Source organism: Ahaetulla prasina, chromosome 1, assembly GCF_028640845.1.
Source record: "Ahaetulla prasina isolate Xishuangbanna chromosome 1, ASM2864084v1, whole genome shotgun sequence".
NCBI classification, from domain to species: domain Eukaryota; kingdom Metazoa; phylum Chordata; class Lepidosauria; order Squamata; family Colubridae; genus Ahaetulla; species Ahaetulla prasina.
This window is the reverse complement of record NC_080539.1, coordinates 58,452,753-58,471,534: the sequence shown is the minus strand read 5'-3', so window position 1 is coordinate 58,471,534 and position 18,782 is coordinate 58,452,753. Positions and strand designations below refer to the sequence as shown.

At 36.2% G+C, this 18,782-nt stretch overlaps 1 protein-coding gene across 1 annotated transcript in view; it reads left to right on the top strand.

Annotated features, from left to right (window-relative positions):
- USH2A (usherin) overlaps nucleotides 1–18,782 on the top strand; it is a 587,033-nt gene that overhangs the window by 243,158 nt on the left and 325,093 nt on the right. The window contains exon 30 of the mRNA XM_058169610.1: nucleotides 16,090–16,203. Within this exon, the coding sequence (XP_058025593.1) occupies nucleotides 16,090–16,203 (114 nt within the window). The remainder of the gene's footprint in view (nucleotides 1–16,089; nucleotides 16,204–18,782) is intronic.

Sequence of the window (18,782 nt, the reverse complement as noted above, 5' to 3'; positions counted from 1 at the left end):
TTAGATCTTCCATACTTACTCCTTTTTTATATTCTTAGCAGTAAAAAGATACTCATATGAAGCCCTTGAAACTTTTACTTTACAAGGCCAAAAACACTAAAATGTTTTTGTTGGGTTTCCTTTCTTTATTCAGCATCTTCTCACAGATGATAATAAGAAAAGAAATGCTATAATTTCTTGTGTACATTTATTGTTTCATATTTCAGAGTTTGACTTAATGAACTTCAGGGATGCTTCTCAAAACAGAGGTCTTCAGCGTGAGACACAAATAAATTCACTATTTCTGCATTTAAAAATAACATGCAAACTGCAAAAAAGCAAATCACATGGATTTTTTTGGTAGCTGATGTTTATTAATGGCTGTGCACCTTCTAGAGTCTCAGCAAAATACAGACAAAATGAAAAGAGGCTCAGAAATACTGCATTATAAAGCATATATTTCATGGAATCTGCTATTATAAGATGTAACGGCAGCCACCAATATTGATGACTTTAAAAAAATTAGACAGATCCATAGAAAGAAAATCTATCAGTAGCCTACAGGTAGCTATCAGAACTCTTAGTCATTATAGCTATACATATATATATCCAGCTACTAGGTATCTCTGAATATCAGTAATTCAAGATCCCAAATGCAAGGATTGTTTAATTCATATTCTGATTTTAGACTTTTCCTAGGCAACTAGGTGTTTTTAAAAGAAAAAATTTCCTCCATTTTTCAATATACAACTTAAGGTGGCAAGCACCAATATTTCTTTCTCCTCCTATTTTTCCCACAACAACAACCCTGTGAGATAGGTTGGGCAGAGAGAATGTGACTGGCCCAAAGTCACTCAGCTGGTTTTCCATTCCAAAGGTTGGTCTGGAATTTATAGTCTCCTGATTTCTAGGTCAACATCTTAACACCAGATCAAATTGGCTCTCTATCTACTTGGTGAATAATCTGATCTAAATTATGTGGTCTAAATGTAGATTGCCAGCATCTTTTTGTTACCCTCTTCCTTCATCAAGTAAAAATACTTTTTGTCCAACCTTTAAATGAATTCCAGCCATTTTGAGACATGAATGAACAAATGAAATTGGGATTGAAATACAACAGCGTTGCATTTGTATGCAATGATTTTAGCATGTCCCATATATATGTGTACATGATATCTGCTGAAGAGTCATATGTCTGTATGCCAAAGAGTGTAATAGCTTTCCTGAATACTTTTTCTGGACTTTTCTTAACCTGAACTTTGCTTCTTTTGCAAATGAGATTTCAAGCCTCAGTGAACTAGATATGCAACCAGACAGGTGGAAAAAAGCTTTTCCTGCTTGGTGCTCAATATTTAGCATTGTGTTATCTAATACACACTCTAACAATTGGTATTCCTAAATCAAAATTCTCACATTTCTTTCTTTTCCTCCATGCAGGTACTTGCATCCTACTAGTTGTACCCTGTTTCAACATTTCTAATGTCTATGCTAATACAGTTCAAATCGAATGACTTCATTTTTGGATTAAAATAACTCAGACCCCTCTGTTTATATCATTTAGGAACTTTTTAGATTGTTGTTTGCTATAAAACTATCAGGGTAAAGCATACCAAAATAATACGGTAATAAAATATAAACTGTAAGTAAATGTCCTTATTAAAAAAGAAAACCTCACAACCACATTATAACCTCTTTCTGATTTGTATGGAAAGATGCTGTGTTCCATTCCCTTTACATGAGGACATATTAGAATATTAGGAATTAAAGAATTTAATATGCTATGCCATTATTGTGCCTGTTTCTACCTACCTTTAAGTGACATTCTCAGGGGAAAAAAATACAATTCTTTGGTACAGAAAATGTGACAGTGTGATATATTCACTGAGAAGAGATGTCCTATAACATTTTCTCAAAATGTGTAAACTCAGAAAATGTCAGGAAATAATCTTTCATTTCAATATTTACAAAAGACACAACCTTATGTACTCTACAACCCTAATCAGTTACAGAATTCTCATTCTAATAATAGTTTGAGGATATCAGTCAGTTCAGGCTTCCTAGAGCAGGGGTCTCCTCATCCTTGGCAATTTTAAGCATGGAGGACTTCAACTCCCAGAATTTCTGGGAGTTGAAGTCCGCCAGTTTAAAGTTGCCAAGGTTGGAGACCCCTGTCCTAGAGTACACATTGATCTATTTAATGGAGTTAAAGGACACCCTCTAGGAGGGCAGCAAAGATCTATGGATCCATAGATTACAAATGGTACAGAATGAATTCGCTGTGAGGGTTTCCAGTGCTACAAATGTCCAGTGCAGGAGTTGGTTTTTGCTTCCCATCTTGGTATCCTCCAATCTCAATTTTTGAGCAAGGGAGTACTATAACAGACAATTTTTCGATAAAACAATTAATAAACTTGTCTTTCTTAGTTGTTCACTGCTAGATTACCTGCATTTTTATATGGAATGGAATCTCATCTACAACTGTACCTCAATTAGAGAGATAAATTAATTTAATTTAAGGAGCTGAAGACAGATATATTCCCTGTGTACCCTGAGTTTCAAAGTTCCATTTTGCCTGTGAATATGAAACACTTCATAGCCTTGTTAAAAAGGTATCAAGGTCTTCAGATCCATTTTGTCTGGTCAGTATCTCCTCCTCCTCCTCTTCCTCCTCCTCCTCCTCCTCCTGGTCTGAACAGTAGCTTCCTAATCTATGAGTCCTAGAAATGTTTTAAAAAGACCCAAGCAATCTAGAAGAATTTAAATCTCTTGACTCTTTATGTATATCTCTCTGTCAGAAAACCAGATGGTTAAGACACAAGTCTAGAAACTGGGAGACTATAAGTTCTAGCTTGGTTTTAAGCACAAAGACAACTGGGTGATCTTGGGCCAATCACTATCCCTCAGCCTTAGGAAGAAGGCAATGATAAATCATTTTCAAAAGCTTGCCAAAAAAAACTGCAGGGACCTATCTAAGCATTCACCAGAAGTAAAAAACTGGCTTGAAAGTATACCAGCAAGCATGCTCGCTCGCTCGCACGCACACACACATACACACATACACACACTACACATAAATCCATGATCTTTGAAGTTCCAATTGACACATCTTAAACATCTAACAACATTTTGATTTTTACTGATTCTATCATAAACAGCCTTTTTTTGCACAATCAGACAAACATGAAGTCAGCTTTAGCATAAAAGGAAAATTGAATTTCTCTGACCATAGCTTTTGAGCTACCAGATAATCTAATGTAAATGCAGCAGAAGATACAGTGTCAGAGCAGGGTCAAGAGTGGCACCATAGAACTTGCCTCTAATCTTCTAGTGATGGAAAGGAGCACTTTGAAAGTGCATTCAATAAGCATAAAGTAAGCATTATTGATGTTTTCAAAGTGTTAGGATCCCATGTAATGCAGGAGTGTTGGCATCTCTATTAAGCTCTTTGGCACCAGCTGATCTGGAGATCTCACCACTAAGCGCTAATGCATTTTGCATTAACGCTTAACACTGACAAAGTGTGATTCACTAACCACAGTATAGTAGGGTAAAGAAAGGAGAAGCAACAATATATTTCAGCTATCTGTATTTAGCAAGTAGATTAATCAACTATCTAAGTGTGACATTTGCATGGTTTTGGAATACATCAGAAGAAACTATTTAATTTATAATGGATGTTTAATTCTATTGAATTTAGGGATGCCGTTGCAACATTATATAAATTAGCACTGATTTTGTTGTATCTGATATGTTTGAGGTAGAAGATTTTAACTCTCCAGACTCTTTATGTTTATCTGGATCAATCTGTCAAAGGAAGAGGAAAGAGGAAAAGGTTTCTTCTGCAGTCAAATGACATCTTTTCATTTTCCTTTGTATATTGCATGCATTTATAGGTTAAATATACTATTCCTTTGGAAGCATTGGTCTTTTTTTCTTAACACATGTGGGGAAGAAGTTAATTTGGTGTTCATTTTTAAATGAATGGGCTTAATTCACTTTCCCCAGAATAATTTAAGCAAGTATCACCAGAAAAGTGCATTTTTCCAAACTCTGGTATGCAGTTTTGGACTCAAAGTTTGCACATACATTGTGCTTTTTCTAAAAATGTAGACACAAAATCCAAATGTCTGTATACATCTCTTTTGAAAATTGATGCAGAAATTGAATGAAAAACACAGAACAGACTGTCAACTGGATCAAAAATAGAATGTTACCTATATTGTGCTCCGGCTTTCCATTCTACGATTTCACTATGATAAACCAGATGATTATCATGTCATTAGAAGTTGGTTTTCAAAAATATTGTGGGAGTGATGGTGAATATCTTCTTCAAGCCCAACTATACCTGTTGCTCCTGCAGATACCTAAGGGATTTTTGGCAGACCCTCCCTATCAATTTTCCTTACTATCATGCAAGGCATGATGATTCCTGCAATTGTCTCCAAGGATAACTAAAGATAGCTTGTCTGATTTGATTGATTGATTATGCGCCACTAAGACAATGTTGAATCTTAACAATCCCATACAGTAGATAGATTTTCTCCATGAGAATCTGTCTCTAACCTGGCATTTCAGGTCTTCTAATGATGCATCGAATGCCACTGTAGTTGAGTCCATCCATCTTGCTTGGATGCCCACTTGTCTTTCCTGCCAACTCTCCAAGCATCATGGCCTTCTCTAGAGAGCTCGGTCTTTACATAATGTATTTGAAATAGGATAGTTTGAGCTTGGTCATTTGTGCCTCTAGTGAAAACTCTGGGTTGAGTTTATTGAGATCAACTATAATAACAGAATCTTGCAAGTCTGGTTGTGCTGCCTCCTCCTCCTTCTTACATTCCAGTGAATTAGGGAGCATCTGTCTGGGCTGCTTCCAAGTGTCATCTCAATGTTCTGGACTTAAAAAATGCTTCATCCTTTTTTTGCCTAGGTAACAGAGCTTGTGTATATCTCCGTCAAGGTCATCTTCCTTGTTCTCTACATGAAGCCCCAACTCTGATTTTTGTTGGCTGAACTGTTACTGAGCTCTGGGCAAACAATTCATTTGATCATTTTGAATCATTTCAATTCAATTGAATTCATTTCAAATCAATTATTACTTAACTGAATGACTTTTTCTGTGAATAACCAGTATTTTTCAATTTGTTGAGATAAGTGAATGACTGTACCCCCTAAGGGTAGCCTAGTCCAGTATGTGTGTGTAGTTTTTTTTTTCCAGAATTTTACAGAATTAAACTCACAGGTAATATTTAGATTTTCATGTGCTTTAATTTATTTTGATTTTACAACTGAATAGATTGTGTCACAATCATTGCATTTCAAAACAATCTTTTTGCTTGGATTTCCTTTTTAACAATATTTTAACAATTGTTTGGTACTCTTAGCATTAGATCCTTTTCTTTTAAACTATTTTAAATATTCCTAAGGGATCCCAAAAGTGATTTTTCATGAGGCAACTGGACTTCCTTGTTTTTCTTTGAGGTTGTTTTGCTTCTCATCCAAGAAGCTTCTTTAGCTCTGGATGGTGGGGAATGGAAGGATTTATACTCCGTGCAGCTGGTGAGTTCTGAAGGCCACTTAGAGGTTTATCTGTGTCCTCAGGATTATCTGAGTAGTGCAAATGGATGTGGAGTCTTAGAACTGCTGAAAGGACTGTGTTGTAGACAGGAGGTAGATGATGTTGTATCCCTCCCCCTCTAATGAGGGCCAGAGATCCTCTCTGTCCAAAATGTGGATTTTACTGTCTTTAAAAGTGTGACCTTTGTCTTTTAAATACAGATGGACTGCTGAATCTTGTCCACCCTAACGATGGATTTGTTCTGCTATGTTGTGCCATGTGCTTATGAAGTGGTTGTTTTGTTTTCCCAATGTAGAGATCTGCACATGTTTCACTGCATTGTACTGCATATACCACATTGCTTAGTTTGTATCTCAGTGTTTTATCCTTGGGGTGGATACTAAGTATATTCATGAGTTTAAAATATTCACTGAAGATCCTCCTAAGCTTTTCAGATATTCCTGCAATGTATAGAATGACAACATTGCTTTGTTTATTATTCTTTATCTTGTAACAAAGCAAGAAAGCCCAGTTGCCTCTGGAAAAAACACCTTTGGGACAATCATGACCTGGATGACTGAGAATCTCCATAGACACTCTTAAGGAAAGTGACCCTTAAGAAAATGATCAAAAAAGCACATCTCTCTACTTCTGTAATAAAAAAAAAAACAACAACAACAACAACAGGATGGTTATGGGAGATTATGAGATGGACTGTGTGGAAGGTTTTGCAGGATCTCTATGGTCTTGCATCTGAGTGACAATTTCTATTGCTTCCCCTCTATGGCCCCTCCAATGACAAGGGCAATCAGCCAAACATACTATAGATCCCTGGACTTACACTTAAAAATTATGGGGACTGCTGTACAAAAAAAAAACCATTTTTCTTTTCTGTAGTTTAGTAAGCTACTTTTTTCCCCTCTCTCAGCTGCCAACCAAGCTGTTTGGCTAGCTTCTGCTGTAATCGGTTCTCCTTCATTATGTTAATCTGTGGGCGGAAAGATTTCTGTCATCTTCAAATCACTTGTACAGCAATGGTAAACACCTTGGCCTGTCTGTAATTGGACAGGTGTCTGCATTCGTGTCACCCCAGCTTTTAATTCAATTAAAGAACTGGCTGTTCTGCTCTCATTACTTCCTCATTTGCTTAGCACTCCAGTCAGTCACTGAAATTTATACTCAGCGCCTGCCTATCCTGCACATAAAGGCAGCCCCCACTACCATCATCATTGAGGTATCACACATGTGCTAATTTATAATGGAGCAAACTTAATTATGCATTGTTATGAAAATATTCTAAGAGTGATGTTATAACATCTTTGAGAAAACCAACTCACTATAAAATTTTACTATAAAGCATAATTGTCCATCAGTTATAGGAGCTGAGTGAATACTGAAATGTATCTCTGAATACTGTGGCCCATTCTATGTTGGCTAAGCCTACCAGGAAAGTCAAGTTTGAGCTCACTGGCAATGTGCATGGAGTTCTATATTCTGTATAGTGTTTGCAGTATAATAGAATAAATTGTAAGATTATCAAAAGTGGAGGGATTCTTTGGGCCTTTGGATTAAAAGTAGCATATATGAAAATGCTACTTATAAAAATATCTGTGGTATTTTTTAAAAAGTATGACTTCTGAAGCAATTATCTGTCAAATGTTATAATTTACATAATTTATCAAATGCTAATTCTCACCTAGAAATAAACATAAAAAATAGGGCCTAAAGCAGGGGTGTCCAACCTTGGCAACTTTAAGCCTGGTGGACTTCAATTTCCAGAATTGCTGGCTGAGGAATTCTGGGACTCCTCTTCTTTATGGCAACCCCTGAGATATTGGAACATTGCTATCATGTCTCCCCTAGTCCTTCCTTTCATTAAACTAGGCATACCGAGTTCTTGCAACTGTTCTTCATATGTTTTAGCCTCCAGTCCCCTAATCATCTTTGTTGCTCTTCTCTGCATTCTTTCTAGAGACTCAATATCTTCTTTACATCATGGCAACCAAAACTGAATGCAATATTCCAAGTGTGGCCTTACCAAGGCATTATAAAGTGGTATTAACACTTCACGTGATCTTGATTCTATCCCTCTGTTTATGCAGCCCAGAACTGTGTTGGCTTTTTTGGCAGCTGCTGCACACCGCTGGCTCATATCTAAATGGTTATCCACTAGGACTCCAAGATCCCTCTCATGATTACTACTATTGAGCAAGGTACCACATATCCGGTACCTGTGCATTTTTTTTTTTTGGCCTAAATGTAGAACCTTACTTTTTTCACTGTTGAATTTCATTTTGTTAGATAGCGCCCACTGTTCTAGTCTGTCAAGATCTTTCTGTGTCTTGAGCCTATCTTCTGGAGTGTTGGCTATTGGCTATTCCTGCCAGCTTGGTGTCATCTGCAAATTTGATGAGTTCCCCATCTATCCCCTCGTCCAAATCATTGTTGAAGAGTACTGGGCCTAAAACAGAGCCTTGGGGTGCTCCACTGCATACTTCCCTCCATGTGGATGTAGTTCCATTGAAGACTATACGCTGAGTGCGGTTGGTCAGCCAGTTACGAATCCATCTGGTGGTGGTGCTGTCTAACCCACATTTTTCTACTTTATCTTGTAGTAGGTTATGGTCTACTTTATCAAATGCTTTACTGAAGTCCAAGTAAATTATATCAACAGCATTCTTCTGGTCCACTAATTTTGTCACTTTGTCAAAGAATCCAATAAGATTTGTCTGGCATGATCTGTTTTTGACAAACCCATGTTGGCTTTTGGTTATTACTTTGTTTGCTTCTAGGTGTTCGGTGATTCATTGCTTGATTATCTTTTCCAGAATCTTCCCCGGTATTGAGGTCAGGCTGATAGGTCTGTAGTTTCCTGGATCTGTTTTTCCCCCCCTTTTTTGAAGATGGGAACTACATCAGTTCTTTTCCAGTCCTCTGGCAGTTCCCCTGTGCTCCAGGATCTTTGAAAGATATAGTTCAGTGGTTTTGAGATTTCGTCTGCCAGTTCCTTCAGAACCCTGGGGTGTAATCCATCCGGTCCTGGTGATTTGAACTCATCTAAGGTAGACAGATGTTCACTTACCATTTCCCCCCCTATTTTAAATTGTGTTCCTAATCTGTTTTTTGTGGTGCTGTTTTTGATAGGTTGGATTGTTTTTTCCTTTTGTGTAAAGACAGATGCAAAATATGAGTTAAGTAGATCTGCTTTCTCCCTGTTGCTTGTCATCTTCTTGCCACTTTCTCCCAGCAATGGGCCAATTGTTTCCTTGACTTTTTTCTTGTTTTTAACATGTTGGAAGAAGCTTTTTTTGTTATTTTTTACTTTTGTCGCTAGCCTTTGTTCATTGTGAGCCTTAGCTTTCCTCACTTCATCTTTACAGGCTCGGGCTATTTGCTGATATTCTGCCTTAGTTATTTGCCCCTCTTTCCACTTTTTATACTTGTCCTTTTTGTCTTTCAATTTGTCAGATAGTTCTTTATGCATCCATGCTGGTTTCTTTTGAGATCTATTATTTTTCTTCTTCATTGGTATTGTGCTAGACTGCGCTTTTATAATCTCACTTTTCAAAATTTCCCAAGCTTCTTGAGTTGTTTTCCCTCTGAGGATTCTCATCCATTGAATCCTTCTCAAGCTCTCTCTGAGTTTATTGAAATTAGCTCTCTTGAAGTCCAAGACTCTAGTTTGACTTTGTTCTACTACTTGTGTTTGCATAATGTTGAATTCCAGTATTGCATGATCACTTGCCCCCAAGATTCCTATAGCTTCAACACCTTCTATCATTTCATCTCTGTTAGTGAGAATTAAGTCCAATATGGTTGATCCCCTTGTTCCCTTATCTACTTTTTGGGAAACAAAGTTGTCTGCTAAGTTTGTTAGGAACCTGTTGGATTTTCCACTGGGTGCAGAGTTTGTCTCCCAGTTGATGTCAGGGTAGTTAAAATCCCCCATTACTACTGTGATGTGCTTCCTACATACCTTAGTTAGCTGACTAGCAAAAAGGTCATCTACTTCCTCTGTTTGGTTGGGTGGCCTATAGTATATACCCATGGCAATATCATTTTCCCTCCCTTTAATATTGACCCAAATGCATTCAAGATAATTTTCATCATTGTTGTGCTCTATTTCTGTAGAGATGTAGTTATTTCTTATATATAGTGCAACTCCATCTCCTCTTTTATTTGGTCTATTTCTTTTAAATAATTTATATCCCTCTAGCTGTATGTTCCATTTGTCAGTTTCATCCCACCAAGTTTCCATAAGGGCAACAATATCATATCTGCCCTCATTTACTTGAATTTCTAATTCACCCTGTTTATTCCTCATACTCTGTGCATTGGTGTATAGAAATTCGAGTCCGTTTTGATTGACCTTGTGTTTACTGTCTACATAACCTGTGTTGTGCCTGACTGCCCCTACTTTCTTGCCACCTGTTTGATTAGTGCACATGGTATGGCTCACTATTAAATGTTTAGTTTTGCTTGATAGCAGGGCTGATAATCTTATCCACACAGACATCTATGTTACATGCACTGATAACTTTTATTAATGCACTATTAATTTTGGATTGCTGGGGACAGAAATGTTCTGTATCAATTAATTCTCTGTCCCCCCTGTTCAGTTTAAATGTTTCTCCAGAAAATCTGTGAATTTATTGCTAAGTAACTCAGACTCTTTCTTTGATGGATGCAATCCATCTCTTTTGTATAGTTTTTCATTAGACCAGTTGCAGACATCCTGACTAATAAAACCAAAGCCTTCCCTTTTACACCACTCCTTTACCCACACATTAAACTCCATTATACGCTGGCCTTTACCTTTTTGTTCCTTATATACTGGTAAAACCTCTGAAAAGATAAGCCTACAACCTATACTACTAAGCTCATACCCCAAGCTCTGGAAATCATTCTGCACAGAAAGTGCATCCTTTTGGGACAGATCATTTGTGCCAAGATATATAATTTATGATATAATGTATAATAAAGTTGAAGTCCGCCAGGCTTAAAGTTGCCACGGTTGGAGACCCCGGCCTAAAGGTGTTTTTTTTTCCTGCTGTCTAATTTTCTTTTTTCTTTGTTTAACCCCAAAAGTTTTATTAAAAATCTATCCACTGTTGACCTCACCACATTCCTAAGAGGACTCTAAGGGGCGTGCATAAGAGCACAAATGTGCCTACTGTTCCTGTCCTATTGTTTCTTCCCCTATATATATATATATATATGCTTATACTACCTTGTTTCTCCTCATATATATGTTTATATATTATATAATCTTTTGTGTTATGCTTGTTATGCTTGTGTATATTGTTATGACAAAATTAAATTAAATAAATAAATAAAGTGCCAATTACATATACTTGATTTTTTTTCTTAGTTACTGAGCATGCAACAAAACAAGAGGGAGGGTACTTCTTTTACTCTCTTTTTAATTAAATGATACCAAAAGTTGCGGTCTTTAAAAAAAAAATCCACATGGTAGATTATGGATAGTAAATCAGTTGAAGGTACCTCTTTTTCTCCACAATGACAGAAACCTTTGGAAGTAAATTAAAAATATAACACAGACATTTTGACACAATGACCCCATGAAACTGAATAATGTCATTTGTTAAATGTGGATGTAAAATGAATAGTGTGCAGCAAACTGAACTCGCACCTAGCAATGATGCCCACTTGATATGCAAAGCAATTTTTCAATTTTACTGAAATAGGCAGTATTCAATTATTATTGTAATTATTCTATTGTATCGTATTCAATTATTATCAATAGTAATATTTAATATCTGTTTAGAAAGACAAACCTTGAGACTTTACTTTATCTAAGGAGAAGGGAGGGAGGGAAGGAAGGGGAGGGAGGGAGGGAGGGAAGGAAGGAAGGAAGGAAGGAAGGAAGGAAGGAAGGAAGGAAGGAAGGAAGGAAAAGATTATTATATTGTTTTGGTGGTAGCTTTTAAAATAAGTTCATTTTCAGGAAACAAATTATACCATTTGAATATAAAATGAAACTCAAATTTTAATTTCTTTAATTCTTAATTTCTTCTTGTTGATTTAATTATGTATAGGTTCCTATCAGGTCTGAATAGATCCTTCAGTACGTGTAAGTCTTGTAGGGCCAGAGGATCCATTACATACTCAGGCAACCTTTTATACCTGAGGGCTATTAAACTTTTTCATTTGTGTGGGAGCATGTGATGCTAGGTGTGCAGGTTTACTGTATATCACAAGCAAGGGTAAAGCCTCAAAACAGGATTTTCTGTTCTCCTTATTTTGTTTTGAGGGGGAGAAGAATTCTACATTTTTTAAAAACAATTGAGATTTTTAAAAAACCATTTTTGTTTCTTTGTTTCATAAAAGTATGAAGAAACCACACTAATTAATTAGGTCCATTTTGATTAGAAGGGGCTTTTGAGGGTTGCAGAAAAGAGGGGGGGGTTGTGTGTGAGAGAGAATCTCCAACTTTTAACCACTGAAATATTTATGTAATTTTTTTTGCAGTAGATCCTCTATCTAGGATGATATCTCATTCCTTGGAAGCAGACATATCTGCTGGTTTTGTTATAAACATTGTTTTATCTGGAGCAAAAGAATGATTTGGAATGTAGATAAATTGTATTAGTGACTTGTTATTTTGAATAATTGATAGCGTTGAAATTGTGAAGTCAATTTTTAGAGTTCAGGTGATAGTAAAACAATTGCAAATTCCCATTTTACATTTTCATAGTTGATAATGGCGGAGGCAATTCATATTTTGCTACATTCAAATCCGTTCAGTTCTGTTCAGCTGAAAATCTGAAACCTGTGTTAACTTTTTCCCCAGAATGCAAATAGGCAAGCTATAGAACCATTTTTAAAAAAGGACCCACAGTGACCCAACTGTTTTTGCATTCTGTGATACAATACATCCTCTTACAATACCATTCGATTATAAGTACTGTATGGCCATTTAATTAGATTGTAAGGAATTATTTTTCAGTATGTGCAGTCTGAGAGTATATGAACACATTATTTGGAAGTCTGAATCCTATCAGCTTTTATATTGACCATAAGAATTGCAGAAGGGAATATTTGGAAGTTAAAAGTAGTGAATATCCCTTGGTGGAAAGTGTATTCATTGGTCATTTTAAATAAACAGTGCAGTTCTATGCTACATAAATCTACTACTATCCAATCTGTAATTACTCATTTTGTGGTAGCCTCTCTTAGCTTAACATTTTTTGTATTTATTGGTTATTTAAATTCATTTCAGCCTGATACAAGGATGGATGACAGTAGTGTAGCAGCCTTAGTTCCTTGGTCCTCTGGACATTTCTGACTATATTTAAATTCAAACCAGGAAATACCTCCAGAATTATTGGAGATTGTATTGTTCTTTTCAAGTGAGATGGTATGATTCGCATCACAAGTTGGCCCCAGAATTACCTCAGAAATATTTCTTGATTCAAAAATTGCACATAAAACAAAAAGTATTGATGCATTTGATAACATTGGTTAGAAAAATGTATTGGAAATATAAATAAAATCTTCTGGTACAGTGTCTTGATTTGAAAAAATGAATTACAGATAGTCCTCAACTTACAACCAGTGGTGGGTTCTAACCAGTGTTACCACTGATTCGCTTCTCGCATGCGCTTTGCACGTGATTGGCACACACACCAAACTTGTGCTTCGCGCAAGCGCATTGAATTGCTGAACAACTGAGGCAGTGCAATCCGCTCTGCTGCACCTTTCAGCCGGGCTAAAAACGAAGGAATAAGGTACGTATAGTGCAGGGGCGGGCAGGAGGGCCCAGATGACAGTATGAGTGAACTGGTTCGCTATCATATCAACATCTCCACCAGCGGCTCTCCCAAACTGGGGAGAACCGGTAGCAACCCACCACTGCTTACAACCATAATGGAGCCATTATGGTTGTAAGGCCATGATAGTCATAAAGTGATTCTCCCATGTGATCTGCCTGATTTTATGACCTTTTTTCAGTGGTTGTTAACAAATAGCAACAGCACTTATATATCATTCCATGGAGGTTTACAGCACTCTTTGGGTGGTTTACAAAACCAGCATATTGCCCCCAGCAATCTGGGTTCTCGTTTTACCAGCCTCACAAGGATAGACGACTGAATCAACCTTGAGCCAGACAGGATGGAACTGCTGGCAGCCAGCAGAGTCAGCCTGCAATACTGCAGTCTAACCACTGTGCCAACACACTTGCTAAGTGCTGAATCACCATGGCCATTAAGCAAATCCATTGGTCACCATGGTATTTTTGCTAAAAACCAAAATAGCTCGTAAATTTTGGTCGTATGACTGCAAGATGCTGCAAACAGCCATAGATGTGGGTGAGTTGGCAGTTGCCAAAAATGCAGGCTTGGGGGAGGCATAGCCACCGGAACTTCAAAACTGGATCATAAGTACTTTTTCAGTCCTCCCTCATAATTTCAAATAATCACCAAGTGACTACTTGTAAATTAGGGATTACCTGTATGCCACAACTGGGAGCTACATATTTTTCAGCCCGCAATCAGGTTTTGAAATGTTTGCAGTCAGAGGCAGTTAAGTATGCTTGTTGTGGATTCTTTGTAAGTACCTTTGTCACCAGGCTACCTGAATAGTTCAATCTCACCTGTTTATAATGAGCCCTATAATTTTAAGAACTGAGGATTTAGGAATGTCTTTTATTTTCAACTTTTTCTTTTGCCTTTGCATCACAAAGGCAGAGATTATCTTGCTTCTGATATTTGAAAGTTTGGGGGATGGTTTAGCAAAAAGCAGAGCAAAAATGCTTTGGAAAAAAATGTTAAATGAAGCTTTGTGTATCTAATAAGAAAAGCTTGTTCAGATTTTCCTGTGGCTGATATTGAGAAAAATATGCATGTTAATTGCAATCACACAATTAATGTCTTATCAAGTGACAAGATGCTATGTGCTTTAAAGAACTACAAGATACAGATAGGAAGGCACCATTTCTACTTACACTACATGGGCTAATTAATACAAGTAGTCCTTAACTTACAACAGTTGATTTAGTGACCGTTCAAAGATACAAGGGCATGAAAAAAGTGACTTATGACTATTTTCCACCCTTACAACCTTTGCAACATCCCCATGGTCACATGATTTTCATTCAGATGCTTGATCACTGGTTCATATTTATGATGGTTGCCGTGTCCTGGGATCGTGTGATCACCTTTTGCAACCTTCTGATAAGCAAAATCGTTGGGGAAGCCGAATTCACTTAACAACCATGTTACTAATTTAGCAGTGATTCACTTAAAAAACGTGGGAAGAAAAGTTGTAAAATGGGGCAAAACCTACTTAACAAACTCCTCACTTAGCAACATAAATTCTGGGGTCAAATGTAGTCATAAGTCAAGGACTACCTGTACAGGGATGTTAAGGATAAAGTACTGGGCACAATCTCGTTTTATCTTGTATACTCAGACTTATTTCTTCATAGTTTTCAAACAGTAAATAATAATAGTACTAGAATCTTTTATTTATTTATTTATTTTATTTATTTATTTTGTCACAACAATATATATAAGCATAAACATGAAAGTAACTATATAATATATAAGCATATATATATAAGCATAAGTATGTAATAATTATATTGATTGGATATAATGAAAGAAAACAATAGGACAGGAACGGTAGGCACGTTTGTGCTCTTATGCACACCCCTTACGGACCTCTTAGGAATGGGGTGAGGTCAATAGTAGACAGTTTTTGGTTAAAGCTTTGGGGATTTTGAGAAGAGACCACAGAGTCAGGTAGTGTGTTCCAAGCATTAACAACTCTGTTACAGAAGTCATATTTTCTGCAATCAAGATTGAAGCGGTTAACATTAAGTTTAAATCTATTGTTTGCTCTTGTATTGTTGTGATTGAAGCTGAAGTAGTCTTTAACAGGAAGGACATTGCAATAGATGATTCTATGAGTTAAACACAGGTCCTGTCGAAGGCAGCGGAGTTCTAAGTTTTCTAAACCCAAGATTTCAAGTCTGGTGGCATAAGGTATTTTGTTGTATTCAGAGGAGTGGAGAACTCTTCTTGTAAAATATTTCTGGACACGTTCAATTGTATTGATGTCTGAAATGTGATATGGGTTCCAGACAGGCGAGCTGTATTCAAGAATTGGTCTAGCAAATGTTTTATAAGCTCTTTGTTACACACTTTTAGAGAGACTGAGTACAAAATAATAAAATACGACATCAAAAATTAATTTAGTAACTCACTACAAACCTGTTTAAATTTAAAATCTAAAGTACAGGATTTCACTAGGCTGGATAACTGTAACATTGAAAACAGTTATTACAACCTGTATCTGAATAACAATGAATTTCTATCGGTTAAAAGTGAAATTGAAGCACCCTGCTTAAATAAAACCCCTCTGAAATCTCAAGAGGATGAAGAAATTTCTTAGCTGAGGCTCAGTGCATTTCTTTCTGCTATAAACAGACAATGTGGAATTAGACTCACTGTTGGATTAAATTATCTTAAGATATATCTGCATGCTATCTTTGCCTATTGTACACCCAGCATGGATTCTTTCTATTGCAGGTCTGCTGACAGGTTTGTGTCCCTTTGCAAACTATGCTGTAACCCTAATGGCTTGCACTTTGGCAGGCTGTACGGAGAGCTCACATGCCTTGAACATCTCCACTCCACAAGAAGGTAAAGTAATTTCAAAGGTCTTGACTTCCACATTTCAGTCATGAATAATAAAATAGGAAAGGAGCTAAATGCTGCAAAGCCATTTGCTGGAAAACCCCAACCTAATTTGATGACAAAGTGCATTGCCAGACCATAATTGCTCCATTTTTTGGGGGGTGCTAAAATGAATCAAACTCCATACCCTTTAATGACATGCATCTTTAATAGCTGTAATGCAGATTAATGGGCTTTTTAATTGCTGTTACATTGTTCATGCAAGAGCCTTGTCATTAATATGAAGCATCTGAAAGATTAATGAAAGCTTCCTCATTTTACTATGGCTCAGAAGTAAATCTAGAGACAGTCTGACTAAAAAGAATTGATTGTATGGCACAGTATGAAATTGAGAATCAAACGGTTGATTTCCATGGTCTCTTTTAACTGCTAAACACCAGCACTGGCAACAATTATTTCAGTCTGATGGAACCTCAAAATGCCAATTGGGCCATTTATTAATCTGTTGTACTTGAAACTTAAAAGTTACAAGCTTAAATTATAGTTCTGAAGCTGGCATTAACCACATGAGCTACAAGAAAGAGAAAAAGCTTTGCCTTTAGCCTATCTCAAGAACGTCTATGTATTGATTAATGTGGAGTTCTCAAAAAAATAATAATTGCAGGACATTTACATTAAGCATAAAAAGATATGCTGTAAGCCAGTTTTTAAATGCATGCCAATCTAAATCCTGAGTTTTCTTCATGAAATAACATTAATTTGGTTATTTCACTCGGAGTGAAATACCTAAATTTGATAAATAAAATAAATATTGATTAAAAGTTTAGATAGAACAGAAGGACCTGTCTTTTAGAGAATGATGCTGTATCAGGATCACGTAAAACATTCATAAACCATGTGTCAATTTCCAAAGTTAATTTTGTCTTCATATTCAATTTATTATAGGTTCATCTACCACATAATTCAGTCTGAATGTCTAAATGACTGTCTAATAACTGGGACAATATTGAATAAATATAAATGTTCAAAAAATCTAAAACACATCTTTCCCTATCATCTTTACCTCCGTTCAGGGAGAAGGCAATAACTGCATGACAGAATAGAAACCTCCACTTTCTTATCACACTCTAGTTGATAAAGCAATCCCCCAAATTTGTGGTTCACTGATAAATATTTCTTGGGTACAGACAAACCCAAATTCATGTGATTATATGGGAATAGGTGGCAGAGTCCTTTTCACAGAGGTATCGATTGCCCAGAACAGATTTATGCATGGCTGTTTCATAAATTTTGTCATCCTCCTTTCATCTAAGTGGGAATTAATTAGTTCAGACTTTAACTCCAGCTCAAATCAATAGGGAATATTTAGCCCAAACAAGTGGTCATGCTTACAAGCAAGAGGGAAAGATTAACTCAGGCAAAGATTATACTTCAAAAGATTTACAAGTTTATTTCATAAACATGGAGCATAATCCATGCTATATGTTTAGATGGGCATTTAGATAAGCAATAGTAGCTTTCAGATCTTGAATCAGGTAATTCTACTAACTTTTGTCTGACTGGAAAACTTTGAAAAGTCCAAGTTGCACTGGAGGCTAAGTGATTCTCTTACCAAGCCCCTATTCTATAATGTAGTTGTCCCAATGTTCTTTCACACCCCCATGGTCTGATTATCAATTTCACAAGCTATGAATCCAATAAATATATTACCTTAGCCTTTTCACAATATATATCACTGTAAGCTCATAGACTTTATACAATAATAATTTGAAACAGTATATTCCGGAAAAATATGGAACCAAACAGTTGATAGCTGGTAATTAATCATTTAACTGATTGGCAACCAATATCTCTGAAATAAATATCTCTTGCATTTTCATTCAGCTAAATGTGAGATTTTCAGTATTTGGAAATACGATGCATCATGTGGAACTAAATAGGTGTAAATATCTAAGTTGGAGCTTGAGACAGATGATCTTCACACATTTCTAGTTTAACATGAATGGAGGAGAGAGCTATTTGTAAAAAGTTTTGGTTTTATCAACATCTTTGTGATCTCTTCCCAGATGTCATTCAAAGTTCTTCTACTTCAAAATGTATCCTTAAATTATCTGTTCAGATAAGTCCTGTTTTATATTCCTAAATTCAGTTAGCATTTCCAAAAGTATTCTAAATGCCATCTGAGGTAGATCAATAAATTGATAACCTAATGCTTTGCTATCATTTGTCAATATGAATTAGAGTATTTGTGGATCACTGTGAAAAAAACTAATATATAAATATGCAAATACTGTCAACCTTCATTATGTTTGGAATCAGTTTTTCTAAAATAAATATTTCCTTTCAAATGACTGATATATTCAAACCAGGCATTCTATAAGTGATTGAGAAAATGTATTTATGCAAAAAAATTTATGTACGTAATGATTTTTTCCCCCTCAATAACCAAAATCCAATAAAACCATGGAGAAAGTAAGTTTTACTCCTGTGAAGTGTTGGACACAAGTCAATATAAACAGTTTCTGTTTGGCAATGCTTATATTGCATGCATAGGAAAAATATCATAAGTCTGACAACAATCATAT